The sequence below is a fragment of the Alnus glutinosa genome, chromosome 4 (genome assembly GCF_958979055.1).
Source record: "Alnus glutinosa chromosome 4, dhAlnGlut1.1, whole genome shotgun sequence".
NCBI lineage: Eukaryota > Viridiplantae > Streptophyta > Magnoliopsida > Fagales > Betulaceae > Alnus > Alnus glutinosa.
In genome coordinates this window covers 8357956-8377369 of record NC_084889.1, presented here as the reverse complement: position 1 = coordinate 8377369, position 19414 = coordinate 8357956, and the positions used below count along the sequence as shown (strand labels likewise).

General features: G+C 35.1%; 3 protein-coding genes across 3 annotated transcripts; 2 read left to right on the top strand and 1 right to left on the bottom strand.

The window, feature by feature from the left end:
- The first annotated feature begins 599 nt into the window (after window positions 1-599).
- LOC133866760 (phenylcoumaran benzylic ether reductase Betv6-like) lies at window positions 600-3663 on the top strand. The gene is made up of 5 exons (XM_062303391.1): window positions 600-835; window positions 923-1057; window positions 2477-2714; window positions 2839-3042; window positions 3228-3663. The coding sequence occupies exons 1-5, from the start codon at window positions 653-655 to the stop codon at window positions 3452-3454; spliced, it is 987 nt and encodes a 328-aa protein (XP_062159375.1). The 5' UTR covers window positions 600-652; the 3' UTR covers window positions 3455-3663.
- Window positions 3664-4339: 676 nt separating this feature from the next.
- LOC133867272 (protein RER1B-like) lies at window positions 4340-8212 on the bottom strand. The gene is made up of 4 exons (XM_062303992.1): window positions 7995-8212; window positions 6934-7305; window positions 4975-5155; window positions 4340-4836 (listed from the first exon to the last, which is right to left on the bottom strand). The coding sequence occupies exons 2-4, from the start codon at window positions 7281-7283 to the stop codon at window positions 4786-4788; spliced, it is 582 nt and encodes a 193-aa protein (XP_062159976.1). The 5' UTR covers window positions 7284-7305; window positions 7995-8212; the 3' UTR covers window positions 4340-4785.
- Window positions 8213-10618: 2406 nt separating this feature from the next.
- On the top strand, window positions 10619-15436 carry LOC133866639 (gamma carbonic anhydrase 1, mitochondrial). The gene is made up of 5 exons (XM_062303230.1): window positions 10619-10894; window positions 12752-12895; window positions 13541-13666; window positions 13753-13904; window positions 14780-15436. The coding sequence occupies exons 1-5, from the start codon at window positions 10780-10782 to the stop codon at window positions 15062-15064; spliced, it is 822 nt and encodes a 273-aa protein (XP_062159214.1). The 5' UTR covers window positions 10619-10779; the 3' UTR covers window positions 15065-15436.
- Window positions 15437-19414: the final 3978 nt, after the last annotated feature.

Here is a 19414-nt window from a genome sequence, read left to right as displayed (position 1 = left end):
TCCAATGTTTATTTGAATTGAATGTTCAAAAAAATATAAAAAGTTTTCCAAGTGCATAAATTCTCATTGTTTGCGTTGTGCATAATAATATATAGAATTACACCATCGGTGAGTCTTTAATGTCCAACAATTTTTTTCCCACATTATGTTTTATTATACATCAATCTTTATATATATAACTTATTTCTATTTTTCTTTTTATCTTTCTTTAAATCTTATTAATATTTCATGTCTTTAAATAAAGTGATAAGTTATTCTATATCTGTTAAGTTATTAAAAAAAAGTTTTAAACTACATTTTACAAATAGAAGAAAATGCTCTAATTAATTGACATTTAAATAAAAAAATAATAATATAAATATTAAAAAAAATTAATTTAATTAATATTTAAATATAAAAACGTAGTCTCACTTAAACTTGCCACTTTATGCCTCAAAATTTATCGAGTCGGCTGGTTACGGTCCCACTAAAATTTATGAATGAATCAATTTTGTTCCAATTAACCCTGCAGCACATTATAGTAACTTCACATCCCTCCCTTCTATATATAAATAGTGCTCCCGACGGCTCCAATGAATCATTCAACACTTTCGCATTCCCTTGTCTCCACCACAAGCACGTGGAAAATTTCTCTTTTTGCCAAAAAGTTGCAATGGCTCAGAAAAGCAGGATTCTGATCATCGGAGGGACAGGCTACATTGGAAAATTCATAGTGGCGGCAAGCGCAAAGGCTGGCCATCCTACCTTTGCTTTGATCAGAGAGAGCACTCGCTCCGACCCTGTTAAGGGAAAGCTCGTTGAGAATTTCAAGAACCTAGGCGTCACTTTGCTCCATGTACGTACGTACACCAGTTTCTGTCTGTTTTATATATGATTGTGTTGTTGGTTTCTGTTTGTATGAGAGTGCCGTAACGTGTCGCAGGGAGATCTCCATGACCATGGGAGTTTGGTAAAGGCGATTAAGCAGGTGGACGTGGTGATATCGACGGTAGGCCGCCTGCAGTTCGGAGATCAGGTCAAGATCATTGCTGCCATTAAAGAAGCCGGTAATGTTAAGGTTGCGTCTCTTAACTTTACTCAAATCCTGACATCCTCTCATCAGAAAAGAAAATTAATTAATGACTTCAAAAATTGTAATTATAAACTGGCCGGGTTTGCTTAATTCGTAAGAGTACATCTTTGTCTTAATGACATCTTCATCAAGTTTAAGGTTTAAATCTACTGTTCAGAGTTTACCCGACAAAAATGATATATAAAGTGGCTCTCTGTTTTAAAGGATTTTTTATTATTAAAAAAAATAAAAAATTTACAATTATTGTACTCTATAATCATTTCGGAGAATACACGTTGGCCTTCTAAGCTATTATTACTTTTATTATTTATACGGACCTCAAACTAACACTATGTTACAAAAACTCGTCACGTGTGTCACATACGACTGATTTGGTGTTTTTCTTTACAAAATACCCTTAAAATTATATATTAAAAAAAAAACCAAAAAACTTCGGCCACTGTTTTTGTATTATGGGGGTGGACACCCTACAGATTTGGGAGTAGTTAGATCACCGCCCCTTGTTCATTTTGGAGGTGGCTGACATTAACCCCTTAGTTTTTTTTTTTTTTTTTTTTTTTCTTTTTATTTTTAAAAAAAGTTTGGTTTATTTTAGTTTTTTTTTTTTTTTTTAATGGATCAACCATGTCAAGAATAGTGTGACTAACAACAACCATACCAATTTTTCAAAAAAAAAACACCAAATAAGTCACGTGACATGTACATAATCAATTTTTCATCTATTTTAACCCTAAAACCCCTCAAACAAATTTAGATTTTCTCCATTTCAAATGGATAGGATCCTGTTCCGGAGTGGCCATTTTGTAACGGAGTGGTAGTTTAAGAAAAGTAGTTTAACAAAGTGCCACTTTTTAAAAGTCGGTAGTGTAAGTGCAAAAAATGTGATAGTTTGAGAGACTAAAATGTATTTTTTCCATAATCTTTTATATATATAGTTAAGTTTTACCTAATGATAAATTAATACATGCATAGAAAAACGATAGTCCTCTCTAAGTTACACCCTATAATAATTAGTCGAAGTTATAATTGAAGAAAATAGTTCAATTTCTCCTAGAATATAGCCAATATATATAAGATTTTTAGCCCAGCACGCTTAGTAATTTGGGACTTAATTAAGCTTCTTAAAGTTGAGACTAGTACTACTAGTACTGGTTTATATTATTTCAAAGTAATAGCTTGTAATGATGAGTTCGAATCTTGATTTCATATATATATTTTTTTTTCAGATAAATATTTTATGTGTTGAAAAATTTAGTCATGCACACACTTTGAGAAGAATATTAAAATATTAATAATTAGTTCAAAAAAAAATTAAATATAATATTTTTTAAGACAACAAATGATTTAACCATAGTTTTCAAATGCACCAAATCTATGAGTTTTTTCTGTGACAAAATTGTTCAGAGATTCTTTCCGTCGGAATTCGGAAATGACGTGGACCGCGTGCATGCTATTGGGCCAGCAAAGACTGCATTTGCAACAAAGGCAAAGATCCGCCGCACCATTGAGGCTGAAGGGATCCCCTACACTTATGTGACATCCAACCTCTTCGCCGGCTATTTTCTCCCTACATTGGCACAGCCAGGAGCTAGGGCTCCTCCAAGAGACAAAGTCATAATCTTCGGAGATGGAAATGCCAAGGGTAACTTATTAATTACATTCATTTTAATTCTTTTTTAAGCACGATCCGGAGATCGATCGGACTTATTTTGAACTTATTATGCAATATTGATAAGATTTTTTTTTCTTTTTTCTTTTTGGGGCAGCAATTTTTAACAAGGAAGAGGACATAGGAAGCTATACGATTAGAGCGGTAGATGACCCAAGAACATTGAACAAGATACTCTACCTCAGGACTCCCAAAAACATTTACTCACTCAATGAGCTTGTTGCCCTCTGGGAGAAGAAGATTGGAAAAACCCTTGAGAAAATCCATGTCTCAGAGGAGAACATTTTGAAGGACATCAAAGGTTAGTGGGAAAATTAATCTTAATTTCTTGAATCCCAAGGATCCTACAACAAATTAAATTTCTTGATGATAAAATAAACTAAAGAGTGATTAATATAACATAATTAGACCAAACCCGAGAGGTTAATCACAAGTTTGAATGATTATTAGCAATGGCTAATAAGATCGATGTTTTGTTGCATGCAGAGTCAGAATTTCCAGTGAATGCGATATTATCAATAATCCACTCAGTGTTTGTGAAGGGAGACGAAACAAGCTTTGAGATAGAGGCATCATTTGGTGTGGAGGCTTCGGAGTTGTACCCAGATTTCAATTACACCACTGTGGACGAATACCTCGACCCATTTGTCGGTGACTTCATGGAAAAAGGACTGTCTGTACCTGCTCTCTTTGGATATTGTAATGAACCATAATTTACAATAAGCCGTGCATTTTTCTCATTCCAATAAATGTGATCATTCACAGTAAGGAGTATGTCTACCTGCTATATATATTAATATGATATTGTACGTTTGATCAGATTTGATTATCATATTTATTTATATAAATTCTCTTATAAATATGAGTTTTTTGTATTGTAAAATAATCAAAGAATAAAAGTGAAAAAGGGTTTTATCTTGTAGACGAAGGTTATAGACCGAACCACATAAAATTTTTTATCTTTACTTTATTATTCTGATATTCCTTTTATTTTTCTATTTGATTATCTTTTCCTTCAATATATTCTGAATGTCAAATATATATCTTCTTAATTGTAAGAGAAAAACACAAGAAAAAAAAGAAAAAATCTTCGGATGACAACACGGCATAGTAGAGGAATTACCAACACCGAATATTAAAAATCTTCACCAGAAAATTAAACTCTCTGTGTCTCTCTCTCACAGTATCTCTTACTATTTGAATTCAAGTTGAGTTTAGAATTATCTGAGAGGAGATCGACGAAGTGTGGGAGTGATGATGGTGAGGACGGCCCAGAAGAGGAATATCAACACAAAGGTTCTTTCCATCATTTGTTGGAGAAAGTTATGCACCTTGATGGGGTGTACGTTTGAGAGTTTTAATACAAGTGAAACAGGGGCAGAGAGAACAGGACAAAGAACACGTACAGTAGCTGGCCATATTTAAGGAACACAACGATCATTATAGAATTCAAAACTACTAGGGCTGTCATATTGTTTTGACGTATGATTGGACATCCATCTGGCATCTCATGCCCAAGTTAGTATCCGTACAGCCTGCTTTGCAATGATTTATTTATTTATTTATTTATTTTAAAAAAAACAAACAAATGTGACCACTTTGCGCAGAATCAGTTTATATAAATGAAAGGTATATGATAACGTGCATACAGAGGATACGAATCCTATCAGACTTGGCCTATGATGATTCCAGGAACCATATAATAGTGGAATTGCCCTTCGAGTTCAGACATTTTGACTGCTCAAAAAAAAAAAAAAAAAAAAAAAAAAAAGAGGCTCATCATTTTTCAGATTTAATTCCTCATAAAATACAGCATAATAGCATATCAAGAAAAAAGAAAATAAAGAAATAAAAAAAATGTGAAAATCCCCAGTCATGCAAGCAACAGTTGCTCATAAACAAAGTCGACTCTTCAACATATGTGTGAACTTTGGAGGTGGCTTTGGCATGAAACATGTGTTCCACCCAAGAAAAACCCAAGCAGCATCAAAGTTGCAAGGCTGCATTTTTTCCGCCCTCATCCTAAAGGGGATATCCCAAAGCTTCAGTCCACTCTGCCACTGCTACTCGCAGCAGACTTCTTCCCCGTATACTTCTGTCAAAAAAAACCAAGGAGACAAGTTACAAAATTTCACTGCAGAGGCCCTTGAGAAGAACAAAAAGTTGCCAACTGCAACACATATTTTGAGAACCAAGAGTACACATTCAGGATGGAAGAAGGCAAAGCTCTCACCTGCTTTCCGATGCTGAATGGGACATATCTATACTTAATCATGTGCGTGATTTGGCGCTTCATTGTGAGGACAAACAGCACAATCCAATAGCAGAGCAGTATGGGCCAGAAAACAGGTACATCAAATACAGAAAAGAAGGTCATCAGAAAAGCCACACAGAAAGCCTTTGTGATAGAATACCTGAAAGCATAAAACGAAGAGAAAAAAATCAAATTTTGAGCCTCTACTAGAACTCACAGAAATCCACTCTCCTATTAAAAAGATATGCCAGACAAATAGGGGAAGGGAAGCACACAATGACGACTCTTAACAAAAGCCTTATCTCAACTACACAAGAAGTCGGTTCCACCATGTCTCTTCTCACAGTCTCTGTTTGGTCTTTCCGTAGTCCATGCCAAACATTCAGTTTAAACCATATAATGATGAAAAAGATATATGGCTATATAACAGGCTGCATACCAAAGATAGTTTTAGAAGTAGTTCCAGTGAGCATGAGATTAAAAGGAGTTTCCAACAAGTGCAACTACTTGTTCCTATGCCCAAATGTCTCAAATTTAAGAATAAAGGATTATGTATGCAATATAGACACCAGAAGTACCTGCAAAAAGATTTAAGAAAGAACCAACAATTGCTAACGACAACAGCTATAGCTGATATGAAGTTAGTAATAGAACTTCTGATTAACCAATTACCATGAGTTGGATACTTTTGCAGTGATGCACTTGTAGTTGGGACTAAAAACTATTAATGTACAATCAAGTAGTGTTGATTCCATCATATGTTCCATAGAGTCCAATTCCACACCACAGTTCAAAACGAACTGGGATATGCAGAACTTTTACCAAAAACTATGTTCTCTATTGATCACACTTCCCATAATGCAGAATGTGAAGAGCACTGCAGACTTCAAATTTTTGCTCCACTCTAATCATTCAACACCATATGATTTCAAAAATATCTTCCACAATGAGTCATGTACACAGGTGATAATAACGAAAAACAGGTGGACCCAGGCCACATCCAACCCACCATGACTAGAACATGCTCTATCTTTCTGATCGGAACTAACTGTTTCCACAGTAGCAGCTTTACTAAGAAAAATAAATTGATTGTGACGTCTTTGGTAATTTCAAATTGCTCATATTTAACAATTTTATTGGTATGAAAACCCACCATTTACTCTCTTTGATTATAAAACAGAAATTCCTCTCCTCAAAACTTCTCATAATTATTGTCTAAGTAAAATCCTTAAATGGCTGAAAAGACCAACCCACTAATACAAGTTCACTTTGCAATATTGTCACTCAACTGACTTACATTGCAAAACAAAGTTAGTTGAGTCGATTCCTCTACCCTGGTTCTAGTGTTGCATCTTGCAAGATATCCACACTAATAAAAGCAAACAAAAGGATAAACATGACAAGATGATGGTTCAACATAACATGATCATACACACCCCTCACCATTGAGACGGTGAAATTGATTGAGAAATAACTACTGGTAAAATGGTCCTAGGCTTCCAAGAGTTAGACAGGAAATTAACTTTTGATATTCAAGCTTCCAAGATTTAAATGGATGACCTTCCTCCTAAAATAAAAGCAAGAAAAGGTGTACAACTCAACGGAAAATATATAAATAAAAAAATTATGGTCTTAAATGTAATAGGTAATTAAACTCCATAAAAATGGTATAGTTCAATCAAATACAAGTCCTATAAATTTTGCTTAAAAGTATTTACCGGAATAGAAAGAAATGCAGTGGACAGAACTCCTCCATCCTAAGCAAACCCTAATATAGTGTAGTTGAAAAGGAGAGGTTTAATCACATACTATTGCTTGTTTGTCGCCCTCAATCATATAACCAGTTGAGAATCAGCTACCAAATACTTTAAGATAATGCAACAAATAGAGTGAAACGATTCACAAAACTAGTCTCCAGAAGAGGAATTCTTAGATTACCAGAACTTAAACTCAGGAAGGCGGCGAACAAATGGCCTGAACTCATCCGAGCCTCTCGTTGGCAATGAAGGCCCATCCAAGACTTCAAGCTCTGGATCAACCTTAGGCGACAAAAATCCAATCAACAAATTCAAGATGTAAATTCCTAGGCCATATGATACAATGTAAAATCCCTGGGCATAATAAACCCGCAACAAATAAATCGTGGCAGCGGCAAGAGTTCCCAGCCATCGCTGGACCGGGTGAGGGGTGGACCGATCCAAATAGTGCTGAAATGTCCTCACAAAACCATTTCTCCACTTGGCAAGAGGCACCGCCGCAGACGCAGCATCACCCCCAACTCCTTCCATGAGTTATTAGTCCCTAAATCCCCTGCAGATCCAAAAGCAATAAATTATAGCAACTGCAATGACCAAAAGGTGTGCAACGAAAATCCCGATTAATTACTGAGTTAATGAAGGAAAGTACAAGTCTAAGGCACTATTTCGGATCTGATGCTAGCATTTGTTTTGGCAATCAAGTGAAGTTAATTCTACTACTTGTTTTAGTTTTTTGGGCCATGTGTGAACAATTTTAACAGCACCCAGGACTGGTTAATTCACAATCGTTGTGTAGTCCTTTTTCCTCAGCAACCAAACAGCATATTGGCTTTGAAATTGGGCAACAGAAGATTCAAAACAAAAGAACAGCTAAAAACTCAAATCCCAATTGATTTCACACATAAAATATACAATAAAGATAAGCCGAAGCCGTAAAATCAAAACATTATATTACTTATAACCTCCGACATAACCTAAAAAGAAACTGTCCAAAAACATCAAACACTATATTCTTATTCCTGAGATATAGTTACCTTATATATAACTGTAAACCCTTTAATATTTCAAAAAATCTGTGACCAAGACCAGATAGATCACAAAGTAAAATCCCAAACAAGATTAATTAATTAAAACATGGGTAAAACAAGGAATACTGTAAATTTTAAGTTTTTGTTTGTAAGACATCAAAGACAGCCAAAAAAAAAAACAAGAAAATGTGTGAAAACAGAGAGAAAAACTCACCTTCAAGAAAACCGTGAAATTAGGCTTTAAAGAACTGTATAATCGATCCGGTGAGATACTTTTTGTGAATAGTGAGGGGATGATCGATGGGATCTCCAAGCGATTTGCTTCAACTTTTCAAAGAAACTAGTCAAACGACGAACTCGCTGTGGCAGGTTAAGGTTCTCATGTGTATTGCGTTTTGCTCTAAAACGCACGGTCTCTCCCGCAAACTCAAAACGGGCTTCTTTTGTGCCGTTTTGATGAAATATATACTCCAGCCGACGCTGTAAATTTCTTTCTGATTTTGTTTTCTCAGCAAATTTATATGCAAATTATGTGAAAAAAATTTGAAAAGTTTTATATATATATATATATATATATATATATATATATATATATATATATATATATTTTTCCCAGAAAATTCACACTTGGTGCAAATTCTAATAGCTCAAAACATTTATAACTACATGGGTTTTTAAAATTTAAAATTTATATTTGAGTTATGTTCACTTCCCGATAAAGACGATATTCGAGATTACTTATACATTATACAATATGAAACTTAATTGGTTGACTGTATGCCTAAAATTTTAGATCGAGATTCTTACGATTAGAAAGCTCTTCTTTTATTTTTGTTTCCCATTGCTTTTTTTTTTTTTTTTTTTTTTTTTTTTTTTTTTTGTGAAAATCCCTCTCATTTTCGAAGCAAAAAATCCCTCTCAAAATTTCTAATATTACTTATGTCTCTCCTTCGTGGACAAAAGAAAAATAACAAACAACAATTCTAAAATTATTCTCTTTATTCCAAAAGGAAATTACACCAACTATATTTTTCTATATAAATATTTATTAAATCGTGTTTGATTTTATTTGCTTTACTTTCTCTCTCTTATTATTTCTCAACTTAACTTATGTTTCTCTATTGAAGCTTGAAAGAAAAAAGAAAAAGGTAATTGTGATTGATAATTAAGACATTTAATGTTCGCATCTTAATTTCCACATGAATTATACTATTTAAAATTTAAATTTCTACACTACAAAAAATCACATAAAACAAAAAAATAAAAATTTACCTTCTAATGAACCCAAAGGGAAGGCATCAAAGTGAAGCATTTTGAGGATACGAGTTTAAAAATTTATTTGACACTAATAGCGGCAAGAAAAGTCGCCGCGAAAACTGACACCTTAGCCTGCAAAATACTTCTTCTTTTTTTTTTTTTTTTGTTTTTTTTTTTTTTTTTTCTTTTTTTTTTTTTTTTAACTAATAGCATGTGCTATTATAAATTCTAAAAGCCCACAGGCTTACATCTTAAGAAATAAGGGACATACCCCCCATACTCTTAAGCCAGAAGAAACTGACTTAGGGTCCGTTTGAGTTTGCGATTTCAAAAAGTGCGATTTAAAATAATGATTTTAAAATGTGCGATTTGAAAAAAGTAATTTTTAAAAACGCAGTTAAGCGTTTGGCAAAATCATAATTTAGCCTTTAAAATCGCGAATTTACCTTTAAAATTCTGCGTTTTTAAAAAAGTATCATCTTATTTGCAATTTGAAAAAGCAGATTTTCTGCGTTTTCAAATCCAATTTTTAAAAACGCAGTTCCCAAACGATTTATGTTCTGCGATTTGGTTTAAAATCACATTTATTGTCTACGAAATTGCAATCCTAAACACACCCTTAAAAAACAGCTACCTATGCAGAATCTCAAATTCTACAAAAATTACAAATAAGCCCCCCTAACAAAGAAAATTCCAGTAAAATTTGAGCCACACATAAGCAAAACTGTACATAGCAACTGGAGAATACACAAACACATCTAACAGAAAATCAACCCAAGTCGTCGGAAGGGGGGCACTGTCATCACCGAAGACCGGCGCGTGTACAACACGCGCCTCCCCCGGAGCTGCCAAACAACAAATCAGCCACCCTATGCCCGGGCACCGCCTTTGCAGGGCGAAAAATGGCGGAGCGAGACCTCCACGCGCTGCTCAAAGAGAAGACTTCCTTGGCGTGTGACGATCACGCGCCGGTCACCGATGATCCCCACGGCCGAAACAAACAACGGTAGAACCAGAAAACACCGGTGGACCCACATGAGTGGCGCATGTCTCTCAGAAGCCGATAGATAAGCGTAGATCTAGCATCAAAATAGCTAAGCATATTAAGCCCAAAAACGCTCCACCAGCGATACGAACGATAACAAAACTCTCCACCGGACGCCTTAAGATGAAACTCTTGTCAAAGAAAACGAGAAGAATAAGAAGAAAAACTAACCAAAACCAACACAAACTCCAGAGCCCAGTAAAGACTCGGAAAATTAAAGCTCCACAGCCCTAATGATTGGGAGAAAACTACCCCTCCAATAGTACACACCATAAAGGAACAAAAAACTCCATAGCTTAAAAGGCTAGGAGGCACCACCACCAGGGAAGGGAGGCGTAGAAGTCTCCCTTCCCCGCGAACATCATACTGGTAAAAAACTCTCTCTCTAGGAACTTTATCTCTCTTTTGTTTTGCCTATTCGCACTATAAAAATTTTTTGCCTTCAAAATACTTTTCGTCGCGCAACGGATTCACGAAAACTTAGGATGAGAAAACGACGACGTTTCCGTCTTAAAATCTGGGATATTCTACCCTACTGCTTCAGTATCATTTCTCGCTCCACCTTCGCTCTCCATCTCACACACAAACGGAGAGAGCTGAAGCTTCAATAAAAGCCCCAAAACCCCAGCGAGTTCAGCCTCTTACAGTTAGGCCTTGAAGACCAAACCAAGCTATCACCGATCGAAAGCGAAGCAAGATGGGGACCCTGGGAAGAGCGATATTCACCGTCGGATTCTGGATTCGCGAGACCGGCCAGGCCATTGATCGCCTCGGCTGCCGCCTCCAAGGCAACTACTACTTCCAAGAGCAGCGTAAATGCCCTTCCCTCTAACCCTCTCGATCTCTTATTCTCAAAATCCATTTTCATTTTGGATTTTCATTTTCGGTTTTTTTTCCCTCTCTAATTAGATCGGTTCTGTGAATTGCTATTGCTTTGCAAGTCTTTGATTATTATTTTTTGGGCTATTTTGAACTAAATTAAGCTGAAAATTACGAATTGAAACATAGAGGAAAGGTACTGTGTTTTTCATCATTGAGCTGAAGGCATGAGGAAGAAAGTGCATCTCAGAATGTGTTATGTATACGAACTAGTATTAGTGTAGGAAATTTCATGTGCATAATGTGGATTTGATGTGATGTTCATAATTAGCGAGTATGGTTTAAGTCGTAACATATTGAAAGAACCTCTAAGATATGGAAGGAAGGACTTGTAAATGATTCTAAAGGGCCTGTAAATTTTTAACTTATTGTTAGCTGCATACTTTGGAACACAAGCTTTTAGATGTGTTGATGCTTTAGCACATTCATGTTTAGTGGAAGAGTGATTGAATACTTGTTCTTAAATTATTAGTTGTTCCAAAAGCTTAAGCTTACAGGAAATGATAAATTTAATCATTTAATTCATATTTTAACACATTCCCTCACGTGTGGGCTCAAACTTCCTCTCAATAAGTAAAGCTGAACACGCAAAATATTTAACTAAAATGAAGGGTTAAATTGTGGAGTTAGGTTTGAACGTAGGAGCTATGCTATGATACCATATTAGCTTAAGGTTTTGGGATAAGTAGAGGGTTAAACTGTGGAGTTGGGATTGGAACTTAGGACCTCTATTTTGCTATCATATTAAATCATTACTTATCCCAAAAATTTAAATGATTTAACATTTATAGATGCCAATGTACCTTGAATTAGAATTGCCTCTTGGGCATTGGCTCATGTAGTGAAGGGATAGGGATGGGGTGGGGTGGGTGGGTTATGTCCTAGGTGCAAATCTAATCAATTGGGAAAGAAAATATTGAAATAAGATTATTTGAAGCATTTTGTTCTCAGCTGATCATTTAGGTTCTAAATCGAGTAGTTGTCCTTTATTTGTAGAGTACCTGAGCAAAATCCCATCCTACGACTGGGTAATTATGGAACCGTTCCCAACTCAATTCTTCTCCATTTTTTTCAAAAACAACTATTACCTAAACATCATTTCAAACATAATGGTTCTACTTTTTTTCCTCGGTATCTGTAATTTTGAAAAAGTTAAAAGAATACAAAACAAAACAAAACAAAACAAAAAAAATCGCACATCCAAACATCCCCTATGCTTCTAATAGTTTGTTTACTTGGTTCATCTTGTTTTCTTGTGCGCTTTAGAATTGCATAAAAGGAATTATTGTTCTTGTTTTCCTTGCAGAAATTTGTGTAAATGGGCTGCGTCATTTTCTTCTCCATTCATATTTTAATTTTAGGATAGAGTTTTCCTGCACACTGGGTTGAAGGAACTTCCTCAAACCTTGTTTATAAAAACGCCACGTGTCTCTTGAGCATGTGGAATGCACATGTTTTTAATAGCAAGGACAAAGTTGAAATTTGTTTTTATTAAAAAAGTATGTGGAGCAACAGAAGTTTTGAGAATTCAAGAAAATGTCACGGTGAGATGGGCAGTTTATCATTACGATAGGTGTCAAGTGAAAGTGCAATGATGTATGCAGCTGAGGCATTTTTATGGTCTGATTTAGAGGAAGTTCCTCCAACCCAGTTTGGAGGAAATCTTTGTCCTTAATTTTGATATGATTTATGTCACGGCTTTGTTATGACTTACATATGGAATTTTTGGCTGTACTTCTTTTGCTTTATTTCTGCCATACAACAAAGTATTGATTGTAATTTCTCTGTAGTGTCTAGGCATAGAACTCTCATGAACATATTTGATAAAGCTCCTGTGGTTGACAAGGATGCATTTGTGGCCCCTAGTGCTTCTATCATTGGGGATGTTCAAGTTGGAAGAGCATCATCGATTTGGTATGGATGTGTCTTGAGAGGTAAGATACTTTTATATATAAATTATGTGGTGTATGACTATGAAATTGGACTTCCTTTCTATTTTTTTCAAAGATGTCCTTTTTATGTCATCTTTTTCTTTTTCTTTTTTACTGAGCCAATACACTGTTTGATTGTCTGAATGAGGGGATTGAATGCCCGATTAATAAAAAGCACTATGCAAGACTGAGGCACCTCATTTTTGTTCCATGACAGTGGAATTATAGCATATTGCCACCTAGTATGGCAAACTATGAGTTCTTTTTGCTACTTGGTTGTATTTTCTCCAGAAATATTATAACCTTCATTTAGCTCTTTGGTTTTGGACTGTTCTCTCAAGCATGTACTATGTTGACCATAATGTTTTTGATGGGGAGTACATCCATCAGAAGTAAGTCGTGGATGAGTCTTTACTCAGATTAACTACTTGTGAAGGATTAGGTGGAGTTATCTGGACTGTTTAGTACCTTATTCTAAAGGGATTTCTCCTTCTTGTCATTGAGGGTTGCCCAAATCAGCAGCCTTCCTCCACTTCTCGAAACCCAATTATGGGGGAGTTGCTAGCTCTTCTTCAAGTCTCATTCTTTAGCTGGATGCAAACTGCATTTTTTCTTATTTGGTAATAATCCTTAAAAATCTGAGCGTAGGTGATGTGAACAGCATCAGTGTTGGATCTGGAACTAACATACAAGACAACTCCCTGGTGCATGTGGCGAAGTCTAACCTAAGCGGGAAGGTCTTACCTACTATCATTGGGGACAATGTTACTGTAGGTGAGTGATATGCTGGTGATAATATGCATGATGTGAAATTTGGTTCCATTCTTTTCTGGATTAAAGTGGAAATTTGAACATGGCAGGTCATAGTGCTGTTATACATGGCTGTACTGTTGAGGATGAGGCCTTTGTTGGTATGGGAGCAATACTCCTTGATGGTGTTGTAGTTGAGAAAAATGCTATGGTTGCTGCTGGAGCCCTTGTGAGACAGAATACGAGGATCCCCTCTGGTGAGGTACGTCTGCTGATACTCTTATCTCTCTTGAATCTACCAATTTATTTGAAAGGGAGTTTATATGTCATATGCAAGTATACTTGAAGTAACTTAGAGGTATATAAATTTATAATTAAAAGTTTAGTGGTAACGTGTCAACAAATGGTCTCATTGCTGATCAACATAAGCAAATAAGTAGGATGGTGAGTCTGTGCTCAGACTGTTCAGAATAATCCTTGTGCCACAGCAGATTAATCAGCATATTTTCTAAAGATGAGCAGGTAAGTGTTTTGCACTAGCTGGAATGGGATTATTACCATACTAACAATTTTTTTTTTTGATAAGTTATTACCATAGTAACATTATAGTTTCAGTATCCAAAAGCACAACAATGGCATGCGGCAGAGTTGGATTCTGTGCTCATGGTGACCGTAAATGTGATGTTGATGGTAGACCCCACACTGGTCCAAAATATCTAATGGCCCATTCATTAGATGGTGTCATAATGTCGAAATAAGGGGGTTTCTTGAGGTTTATAAACTTCTGTTAGGTCTGAAAATGGCATGATAGGTTAAAAAGAAATAAGGTTTCTTTATCCTCCTATTCCTTTTGTTGCTCTCTTCTCTTACTGTCACTCTAATTAGGCTATAGACTCCCTTGATTTTCACATAGTGGCAAAATTAAAAAAAGAAAAAAGAAAAAAAAAATCTCTGTTTTGTGTCTTCAATTGATTCCTTAATGATTCCCATGGTTGGGATTTGATATGTAACACCATAAGGCCAATTTAGTCCTTTCTTTTTTGTGATTCTATACACAGCTCTGAATTATTGCATTAGGAACAGATGCTTAACTTTGACAAAAATGATTAGTGAATGCTTACTTAATATGAATCACAGGTATGGGGAGGCAATCCAGCAAAATTCCTGAGAAAGCTCACTGACGAAGAGATAGCCTTTATTTCCCAGTCATCCACCAATTATTCGAACCTTGCACAGGTCCATGCTGCTGAGAATGCAAAGCCATTTGATGAGATTGAGTTTGAGAAGGTTCTCCGCAAGAAGTTTGCTCATCGGGATGAGGAGTATGACTCAATGCTGGGTGTTGTTCGTGAAACTCCCCCTGAACTTATTCTTCCAGATAACATCCTACAAGATAAAGCGCCAAAGGCTCCTCAAAAATGAGATTTAGCAAGTTTTTTCTTCAGCTCGGAGCTTGAAATTCCATCGAGGAATATTTGTTGTTATGAGCAAATACACGAAAAAAGGGATTATTTTCTTTCCCAATAATGCCAGACGTGTTAGGGCAGAATTATGGCTTCTTTCTGGCTTTTTGCTCTAGTCTTCCTGCAGTTTTTTGGAAACTGTCTTCTGCTTTGGGTGAAACTGATGGCATAAGCTGCACAAATGTTAAATGTTTGTGTTCCTTGTGTCTAAGGTACCTGTTCTTCAGATGATTTATTGATCTGTACTTGTAAGTGTCAACTCATTCTAGGCCACGACATGAGAATATTTTCTCCCTGAAGTTAAATGTTTTGCAGTACTCTTCTGATAGTAGTCATATTGTCCTTTACATGCAGCCTTACCATCGGTTGCTACCCTGAGTAGTTTTGCATATGATCTTTGCCCATCTTGTGGGCTTGCAAACCCTAATTGGTTCTAGATTATGTTTTGAAAGGCCTTATATATAGAATTTTAGTCGTAGATGGTTCAAACTTGACCACCCATAATGAAGGGCTAGTCTTGGTAGGATTGTAAATGAACTAAGCCGTTCGTAAATAACTTGAGTCTGACTTGTATAATCCTAGCTCCGGTTTGTTTCGTTTAATAAACGAACTGAACTTGAACAAAAATTTAAGCCCATTTATTAAACGAGTGGAACTCGTATGACTTTATTTTTATTATTTTTTAGAGTATTATTTTTAACTTCACAATGAGAACCCCTCAAGTATTTTAAAAAAAAAAATTAAAAAAAAAAAATCTCTTTCTTAATGTGGTAGATAATGTGGTAGATATAGCTTGGATTATTGTAATCGTGAGATTTGATGTAGATATGCCTGTTGTTATGTGTGTGTGGATAAGTTAATTGAGCAGCACGAAAACATGTTCGAGTTAGTTCGAAAAATAAATTAATCGAGTTTGAACATATTATCTAACTTGTTGATAAGCTTAAGCTTGGATCGTGTTCGAAACAAAATTAAACAAATTAAGCTTGAACATTTAATACTCAACTTGATTACCGCCATATTGTTGACTGATTTTTGTTCAATTGTTTGAATGGATAAACCCTTGATTTTGGCAAAGGCTGAGGAGTCAGCTGAAAGAAACATTCCGTCGATCGAAAATCATTGATGCCTCAAATTTTCCTAGATTACATTTTATCTTTCGTCTTTTCTTACGCAGTGTTCTTCTGGTTTTTTTAATTAGCTTTTTTGTTTTGCTGTCTGTTTCTTTGCAATGGTGTCAATATGATGTGTTTAACTGGGAGTGGCATCCAATAATTCGAGTTGGATATTCTCTAAGATTGGACCATCGGTTGTTGGTTTTGAGTTTCTTGAATGAGGGTCCACGAAAATATTAATAATATCGTGAGGTATTAATGTGAACAAAAAGAAATTTCATTCAAAATATAGGACCAAATGTTATCTCAAGAAAATATATCTTTTTTTTTCTTCTTCTAAATAAAATAGGAAAAGAGGTTACAATGGAGGATCCTTATCACTCTGGATCCGAATGGAAGAGAAAATGGGAGAACCCTTAGAAATGCTACCAAAAACATGATTAGTAGCGGCTCACTTGCCTAAAGCATGTGCCCTAAAGTTGCACTACGTGACATGTTTTGGTATGCTTATTTCACTACATTTATAACCTAATTGCTGTTTAAATACCTTAAGGGTTCATTTGAATTTGCAATTTCAAAAAGTGAGATTTTAAAATGTGCAATTTAAAATTTTGATTTTTAAAAACGCGTTTAAGCATTTGGCCTTTATAATAGCAGGTTAACCTTTAAAATTCTGTATTTTCAAAAAATCACTACCTTGCATGCGATTTATTTGAAAAACACAGATTTCTACGTTTCTAATTTGCAATTTTTTAAAAATGTAATTCTCAAACCATAAATTTTTTGCGAATTGATTTAAAAACGCAATTTTTTGTCTATGAAATCTCAATTCCAAATGCATCCTTATTTGTTTATTAAGTTAAAATAATTAGACTCATAAGTTATTTTTAACTGTATATAAAAGTTTTTTTTTTATGAACAATAATATATATTAAAAAAAAAAAAAAAAGGCAAAGCCTTACTATAAAGTATACAATAAAGACAAACAATTACCTTAAAAGCGTGTCAATCTAAAAAGTTAACAAAATCTATTAGATTGGTATACATAAATTCGTTTTGGGTCGAGTGAATATTATCTACTTTGACAAAATAATGGAGGGCCAAATGTTTTTTTTTTTTTTTTAAATAGTATTAGATTAATAAAAGGCATAAAATCAATTCTAAATACTTCGGGGTCACGGCGTTGATGGTGTCAACATGGCCAATGCAACTTCATGCGGGAAAAAGGTCGGTCGATACGGTGCCTAATGCCTTCGCCTAATTCGGCGCTGAATGGCGCGCATCTTCAGAGTATTATATTAGAAATGTTGTCGCGCATGCCTCATGCTGATTGCTGACAACTGAAGTCTGACGCCCCAGCCCGCATGGCGCATGCAGCATGGCAGCATGCTCTCTCATCCTTGGAATTCCTCTTAATAAGCAATCATGCACGCACAGGGCTAGGAGGAGGCCATATCTAGGCTCCAACCCATTTAAGTTGTACATGTAACACTTCAATTCTACGTTGAAAAGATGAGTAGCTTTTACACAGGATGAGCGGTTTATAAACTAGCGTTTTTCTTTGGTCATTATAATATCTCCATGGCCGATGCCATGTCTAATTAAGAGGAGCCACAAGTTGTACTTGTGAGACAACTTTTCAGAACCGCTTCGACTAACAAGGGAAAGCGGATAACTCTTCACATTCTTGGTTGAGGTTCAAATTTTTTTATAATTTTACCCCTACGTCAAAATTTCTAACTCAAGTCTAAACTAGAGCAGTATAGAATAATATCATAATAATAAGGCAAGCACAAATCCTTTATCATAACTATTCTGCAATAGTTAAAAGAAATGGGAATCTTTGAAAAAGGCCAAAGCCAAAACTCCGTGATTTCGGCAGGATTCTCGTCCAATTAATTAAAGTCACAAAAAGGTTGTCCCACTAATCATGCATCCAAATCTAAATAGCCACTCGTCTCTAATTTCCTTTATCTCTTTGTTCACTTCCCTGCATGTCACCCTAATTGGATTTGCATTGAGCTTTTGTTTTATTCTTGTGTCCTATATATATAGTTTTCAAGCCTCTCACTCAAGGCCATTATTCGACATAACCATCTAAGGCACTCCGCCGGCTTAATTTTTAGAGTTCTGCGTCACCACGATGGTCTTCTCTTATTTTACAGGCCTACCATTTGGTCCGGTCATTATATATATAACAAGATGGGAATGGAATCAAATACTATATATATGGGATAATGTTAGTCAACAAAAGTGGATAAACAAGATAAGATGAAACATATCAAATGCATCGTGGGATGTGACCCATTGTATTGTATAATTTGTATTCTTAATATGTCTTGTTTTTAATCCTATTCCTATATATATATATATATATGGATGTTAATCATGGAGTGCATGTTACTCCTCTTTTGTATAATGCGGTAGTGGGCTAGGTTGAAGCTTTTAGGCTCTCAATCATGTGAGAATATTTGGGCAACTTTTAGTGGTAGAGAGCTGCGTATAGTTTTGCTGATGATACCTTCATGAATAAACTTGCTGAGCGAAAGCACTTAATTAGTATTTAGCTTAAACAAAGCAAAGATTAGCAATAAGCTCTTGAAAAGTACTTGGGCGTTGAATTTTTGAAATTAGAATTGAATTCTTATTTTGTTTGCGAGTTTTGAGGATTAACTGTTCAAAAAAAATTAATAAAATATGATTTGTTTTTGAAAAAATTGAATAAAATATAATTTATTTTTAAAAAAAAAGATAAAATCAGAATCATATTCTGTTTCTAAAATTCTATCGTCAAACAGATGATAGCCATTCTCAATTGCTATTCCTTGGCTTCTATTTTATTCTTTTTGTGCGGCCAATGATTTAACATTACAAGATCTTAATTGCTTTGAAAATGATTTTTTCAAAAAAAAAATTCATTCGATCACCATTCTCTTTGAAAGATTCCTTGATTTGTTTAGCCAATTAGAGTTACGTACTAGTATTTAATTTCTTCATAAAAATTGCCTCTTTTTACTTTTTGAAGGCTAAAATGAAAAAAATGGTTACAAAATTAAAAATTAAGAGAGACTGATTTGATGCGAATTTGATAAATGCATGAACAAATATGGCGAATTTCGATCGGGGGCATATTGGTAAAAGAAGACGAAACCGCAAGGCCTGGTGGGAAGCCAAGCGGTGTGTATATAAAGGAA

Coding starts and splice junctions, on each gene's coding strand:
- LOC133866639 (XM_062303230.1), top strand. CDS start 10,780: ATGGGGACCCTGGGAAGAGCGATATTCACCGTCGGATTCTGGATTCGC. Junction 12,896..13,540: donor GTATGGATGTGTCTTGAGAG/GTAAGATACTTT, acceptor ATCTGAGCGTAG/GTGATGTGAACAGCATCAGT. Junction 13,667..13,752: donor TGGGGACAATGTTACTGTAG/GTGAGTGATATG, acceptor TGAACATGGCAG/GTCATAGTGCTGTTATACAT.
- LOC133866760 (XM_062303391.1), top strand. CDS start 653: ATGGCTCAGAAAAGCAGGATTCTGATCATCGGAGGGACAGGCTACATT. Junction 836..922: donor TAGGCGTCACTTTGCTCCAT/GTACGTACGTAC, acceptor AACGTGTCGCAG/GGAGATCTCCATGACCATGG. Junction 1,058..2,476: donor AAGAAGCCGGTAATGTTAAG/GTTGCGTCTCTT, acceptor AAAATTGTTCAG/AGATTCTTTCCGTCGGAATT.
- LOC133867272 (XM_062303992.1), bottom strand. CDS start 7,283: ATGGAAGGAGTTGGGGGTGATGCTGCGTCTGCGGCGGTGCCTCTTGCC. Junction 5,156..6,933: donor CTTCCTGAGTTTAAGTTCTG/GTAATCTAAGAA, acceptor TTATGCTTTCAG/GTATTCTATCACAAAGGCTT. Junction 4,837..4,974: donor CATTCAGCATCGGAAAGCAG/GTGAGAGCTTTG, acceptor TTTTTTTGACAG/AAGTATACGGGGAAGAAGTC.